This window comes from Oryzias melastigma, linkage group LG8 (assembly GCF_002922805.2).
Source record: "Oryzias melastigma strain HK-1 linkage group LG8, ASM292280v2, whole genome shotgun sequence".
Taxonomy (NCBI): Eukaryota; Metazoa; Chordata; class Actinopteri; order Beloniformes; family Adrianichthyidae; genus Oryzias; species Oryzias melastigma.
The window spans coordinates 23,397,260-23,403,749 of NC_050519.1; the positions used below are offsets into that span (position 1 = coordinate 23,397,260).

Genomic DNA, 6,490 nt, shown 5'->3' on the forward strand with positions numbered 1-6,490 from the left:
AAAACCCCGAAATGTAAAGAAATCCTGTGACAATTTCTGAAATAACTTCTTTGTTGTTTCCATTAAAAAGTTTTTCCTGGTAATTTCTCGTAATTCTTTCCATTAGTGTGCATCCCGGCAGGGCAACCGTCTGCACATGAATGTGTGTGAGACTCGAGGACATTCAACAAGGGTCCTCGCCAGCAAGACCAGCGGAGCCGAGCCCAAAAGAGGGTTCAGACCCCCACAGCACTTCCCTACCTTAGCTCAGGTGGTGAGCCGCAAGGTCCAGGCCGCTGTACCGGAACAGAGCATGGTAAGAGCCTTCACCCCAGATTCCATGATTTCATTTTATTTGATTTATATTTAGAACTTTTGTCCTCTTCACTGATGAAATGTGTTCCACGTCTTGATGTCTGTGAATGAGCTTAAGTTTATTGAAAACATATGTGCTCGTTTCAATGATTAAAAAAGTGTGCATCATGATTTTCCTGACGTTGTATGCTGAGTGAGCCACCAGAACACTAAAAACATAAATCAGCGCAGGACTCTCCGACCAGGAAACCGAGACAAGTATTTTAAACAAAATAGACAAATCTTTAATATTATTAATTTTTTAAATCTGTGCTAATGCTAACACCAGCATTAGCTTTGTCTATGAGACGTGGAGCTGCAGAAGATCTTTTCTCACCAGTTCAAAGTTTCCTAAATTTCCGTTCTCACATAATTATAGTAAACGGATCTAAAGTCAGACAATTCCAGCGTGTCTGACATTAAAGTCAAACTTATTCCTGTTGTAATGTTTTCTACTGCGGTCAGTGAGCTGCTGTTAGCTCAGCCGTGGTTCTAACATCACTCCTCTTTGTTTTTGTTCATAACTGTGTCTGATCTGCAGGAAAATCAAGGTAAAAACATCATTAAAGGAAGATGTTGCTAAAAACATGAAAGAGACTATTTGCACGTAATGTGTATGGCCAATGCAGAGATGTGCGTCTTTGTCTTTGGTGAAGGTATTAAAAGTGGACAGCATGAATTTCGATCAGTTTCTGTGCTGATCGTATTAAAATATGTGCAAATAACATCAGCCAAAATCAGAATCAGCACAACGTTATTGCCAAGTATGATTACTCATACGAGGAATTTGTCTTGGTGATGATGGCGCCCAACGCACACCAACACACCGAGGCAGCCATCCGCGGCGCCAAGCACGGGAAACAAACAAATGCAATGCACACAAAAAGTGCACAGACAAACAAACGTACAACAGATCTACAACAACACATAAATGTACACGCAAGCATGGGAAATCAACAAAGTCCAAAAGGAGCTCCTGGTGGAGGTTTCTACCCCTGCAGTGGTTGTCGGTGAAGGTGAGTGATGGGAGGACGGACTGGAGGACCGTTAAACTACCAACAGGATTTCAGCGGACTGTTTGCCTTTTGCCTGATTAAAGTCCAGCTTGCCGCTTCCTTTCTCCGCCGTCCCCTTTGTGTCACTACGATCCGGCCGGCCACTCCGCCGGTGACCGAACTCGAAGCCGATCCGCAGCTCCCCACCTGGCAGTGCGGCAGGACGTCTGGGATCCACTGGACCACAAACGGACCGGTCCTCTTGCGTTCAGTCGGTTAGACTACAAGGAAGATGCGCAGCTCCACAGGCCTGAGGGCGGTCTGCTCTGGATCCGTCGGGTGACTTCCAATGGAAGCGCGAGTACGAGCCGTCGGCGCCCTCAACATTTCCAGAGTTGGGAACAAAATGTTGGGAAATAAATCCGCCGTAGTGTTTTCCCTGGTGTTCACGAGCCCCACTTTGGCAAAAGCACCGAGAGCCAACACAAAAAACACAGTAAAACAAAGAAACAAAAAAAAAACAAAGCAGATAAATAGAGCCTGATAGAATATCTGCTCAAATGAAAGGTCGATATCTTCAATAGAACCTCAAATATTGAAGGATTATTCAAATTTGTATTTAGATTTGTGAACGATCTAAGACAGGAAATGAAAATACAGTTTAACAGGACATTCATGAAATAAATATTGTACATTTTACATTTTTCTGTTGAAATTGATGAAGTTGCCTTCTATTATTCATGTGAAATTGTGTTAACAGCGTTCAGCTCTTTGGTTTCCCAGTTTAAATCCATTGACCGGAGGTTGGGTATCACGCTCACGTCCCTGTCGCTATTTTGTCGGGAAAAGAGTCATTAGTAAAACAGAGGAATTCGACCCATTTGCACCAAAATGAATGAGTTAGTCCTGCTAGAGCCCCAGGTGTGCAGCTCCGTGTAGTTGGTCACACCCACATCCTACTTCAGCAGCACATTTACTTATTTGACATTTTAAATCCCAAATGGGAGGATAGGGTCTCTTGAGATGGAACATCTTGTTTTTGAGAGGGTCCTCCCTTCCAGAATGTAAAAAAATCAAACAAGAATGGTAGAGAAAAATCAGCAAAGAAAACAAAACTGACGTCAGTCATCCGGCGTGGAAAACGTTGGGTTTTCTAAGAAGAGCCCAAGAAGTGTCTTAAAAATATGTGTAGTGACGGATGAACATGAGTTTGGAATGCATTTCTGTGGGCGTTTCATTGGAAATAGTCGCTTAAATGCAAGATTCCGATGGCGTCGTGATCGTAGCTTCAGAGCTAGCCTTCAGTTAACCCTTCATGTTTATGTTCTTTGATTTTTCTTCATTTGATCTGAAAGATTTTTTGTTTAAGCATAGCCGGTGACGCCTCAGGTGTTAAAGGGTTAAAAAAATAGAATAATAAAATCAACTACAGGCTTTCCAAATGCTGTAAAAATAGCATTAGTTGAGCATATGAAAACATGTTGCCCATGTTATTAAATTTTTTCAAAATGAATATCAGCCTAAATATCAGCTATCGGCCATAAATCTATCGGTATCGCCTTGAAAAAGCCTCCATATCCGTCCGCCCCTCGTTTCTCGTTTTGGCTCGCTCTTGAACAAACTTAACCAAGCATGAGAAGGGTGGGCATGTCACTTCATATTCATACTTGTACTTCGACCCACTCGTCTTTCAAACTTGGAGGTCGTTTTTCTGCTTCCAGAGTTGGTTGCTGACTAAAGGCTTTTTTGGACACCATTTGTTTGGACTTTTGAATGAGAGTGAGATCAGACACCACACTCAAATACTCAAATCTCACGCACTAGTGGTAACTTTTTATGCTTCTTTTATCAGGTCATAATGAAAGAAGTAAAAGGAACAAAAGAAGAAAATCCCCCAGCCTGGTTCACCTCATACATGGAAAAGGTGAAATGAATGTGAAGTTTTGAATTATGTTTGTCACATGATAGATTGGAGGCTCAACCAATTCTGTTGTCATCATAATAACATTTCCTGAATTTCAATTGATTTCAGTGAAACTCTTCCCTTCTTCTAAAGACATACAGAAAACTGGTGTTCAGTGGTGAAAGTGAAAAAAAAAACAGATTTAAAGAGAGTGGATCATAATTATTGGGCATTTGGTTTCATTTTCTGATGCTACCTTCTTGCTCTGCTGAACAGAATCTCTGTTGCTCAGGAAAGCTGCAGATAACTGAGTTAACCTCTTTCTTTTCCTCTGCAACAGTGGCTGCCGTTGTCCCCCAGTATTAGGCTACCGTTCCATTATTATTTGTTTCTAGCAGGCTATTCCAATTTGTCCAAGATGATTGTCTGTAAATGGGCTCAAGAAAAAGTCAAACAAGAAAAGAGATGATGGAGTCTGGACCAACCAGTGAACTGATTGTCATGTTCCAGAAACCTGTCTTTTCTGACCTTTCTCTGTAAACTCTAGAGATGGTTGAGGGGGAAAATCCCAGTAGATCACCAGTTTCTGAAATCCTCAGACCAGCCTGTCTGGAACCAACAACCATGATGCGTTCAAATCACTTCAGTCACTTTTCTTCCTCATTCTGATGCTCAGTGTGAGCTGCAGCAGATCTTCTTGACCATGTCTGCATGTCTAAATGCATTGAGTTGCTGCCATGTGATTGGATGATTAGAAATTTGCGTTGATTCAAGATTCAAGATTACTTTATCAGTCCCACAGGGGGAAATTCTTGTTTTTCAGTACAACCCAGAACAAGACAGACAGACAGTTCAAGGTTCACTGCGGATGCAGCCAACTGAATAGCACCCCTTATTTTTTATTTTATTTTATTTTTTTAATGAGCAGTTGGACAGATGCACCTAATAATGTGGCCAGAGAGTGTATATTTCAGCTGTCCATCCCCACTGTAATATCCTACTTGTTGAAGGAGTCTTTTTTTATTATACATTTTAAATGAATAATTACCTATAGGCAATAGCCAGTTACCAGATAGTCCTACACCATAGTCCCAGCCATCCCTCTTGCTGTGTGTGGTTCCACCTTCCAGTTCATTTAAGATATCCTCTTCTTATGTGAATGACATGTCGGATAAGAAAACAGCACTAGACCTGTTCTTGAAACATCTCAACATTATTTCTTCTCATCAAAACACACCTGAGCTCATCTAATCCTCCTGTCAATACTGAGATTTTAAATTAAAACTGAAACCAATGTTTTCCCTCACAAAGAGCAGTCTTCATGCAGTTTTATTTAAAGTAGAGGCTTCACGTTGGAAGCCCAAAACTATCCAACATCATAACAATTAGGAATGTAACCATTCAGTCAATGCATGGAGAAATGTCATCTGCTCTGCATTTTTCTAAATGTAGGCACTGGCAGAGACGAACTGATTTTTTAATTTTCTGCATCAATGAGCATGTTGACGAGTTTGAATCTGTTTTTTTCTGATTTCCGAAGAATCGTTAAATCCTTAATACCAATCCAAATGTGCTGCTGCAAATGCTGAAAGACTGTTCTTCTGTCTCTTTAGTTTAAGGACCAAGTTGTTCGTGAAGCAGTGGAGAAGATCTGCCGGGAGTTTTCAGGGCAATGCTGCATTCATAAGCCCTTGGGAGGAGGAGGAGGGGGAGGAGGAGGAGGAGGAACAGGAGTGGTAGAAGGCGGGGGAGAGAGGGGGGGTAGAGGGGAAACCCTGAGAGGGCCAGAGGCCCATCAGGTTCCTGAGGTTTCATCCTTTACTCTACCCGGGGCTTCAGCTTCATCCACTCCGCCCTGCTCTTCCTGCAGGGGGCAGACCAGTGGGGGGGGCTTCCAGTGCAGGTAGGATGTTTTTGTTTTTTCAGGGTTTATTTGGAATAACCACATTACAGATCTCAGAACAGAAGGGAGGAATGGCCGTACCAAACCTGAAAGAGTGTTTCTCTGCTGCTCAGTGTAGACCTCTTGCATGTTGGTGTTAACCAGACTATGAAACAAGGTGGAGAGATATAGAAAAAGAAATGGATGGATATAAAATTCTAATCTTTTCAGCAGATAAACAATTAACATCTGCATTTAAGGGCAAATTAAATAAAATAGTGAAATTAGCACTGGATACTTGGCACACTGTGATGGACAAATACAAACTGATAGGAAACTGTCTTTCACTCAGGGGTTTAGACCATAGACTGTATATAAGAACTGGACTGAGCAAGCCCCCCTCCTTCCGTGTTCCATATAGGAAGTACCACTGGGTTCCAAAAAGGCCAAAGTCCCATTGACTTACATTGAGAAACAGACAGTTATTTCTCAGTCATTTTATATGTCAGAATAATCATTCTTCCTCTGCTGCTTTCTGATTAACTTCTTTTTTTTTTAATCCTATTTTTTTAAAGATTTTTTTCCATTATCACAAGTTATTAGAGTTATAAATTGACCAATCAGATGGCTCAAAAGCGTTTGTGGGTCTGACGTCGACCGTCTGGGGGGTTTGATTGACAGATGACAGGTAGCCAATGGGAGCAGACTTCATCAATGAGTCCGTGAAGACCTTTTAACACCTACTTTACAATTCAACAATGTACCAATCATTGTCCTACTGTTGTTTTCCTCAATGGAATGTACCGATGCAGCAGTTTGAAACAACAAGAGGAGCATGCTGTCAACATTTTTAGATGAGGATTTACTCTGTAGAAATAGATTTCACTCTGAGGTTATGTGCTTTGGACTGTTTTGTTTGTTTAATGTTCGTTTTTCTTTATTTCACTGTTTTGATTGTAGCTTATAAATAATAAGTTGCGTATATGCGCATAAAATCACCAACCAAAGTTTCATCTTCTTCAATTTTCCAGCTTCAGCCTGAATTAGACGCAGCCGTCTGAGGAGCGCGAGACAAACTTGAAAGGACCTGGTGGTATTTTTAAACAGGAAAAAGATCCAGCTGTTCTTGTTAGGATGGTTATTTATTTTAAATACAGCTGAACGCGCTTCTCACGTGCATCTGATCAGACTGTAACCTGGCTGCGCATGTGAAGTAACGTTGTGGCTCGCGCGAGGGGGCCACGCGCGGTTCGGGCCCGGCGTCACCCAAATGCTCCTTTTATCTCGACCAAAAGGAATAAATGTAAGTAAATCCAAAAGGACCGCTGACAGAATCAAATGTTGGAATGGTTCTCCCTCAAAGGCTTCAACAATGAC

General features: G+C 41.6%; 1 protein-coding gene across 3 annotated transcripts in view; it reads left to right on the forward strand.

Annotated features, from left to right (window-relative positions):
- Nucleotides 1-4,932: 4,932 nt before the first annotated feature.
- LOC112158271 (next to BRCA1 gene 1 protein) overlaps nt 4,933-6,490 on the forward strand; it is a gene marked incomplete at its 5' end in the record, with an annotated part of 23,194 nt that continues 21,636 nt past the window's right edge. For all 3 annotated transcript variants that reach the window (XM_024291531.2, XM_024291532.2, XM_024291533.2), the window contains 1 exon segment: nt 4,933-5,134. In XM_024291531.2, the coding sequence (XP_024147299.1) occupies nt 4,933-5,134 (202 nt within the window).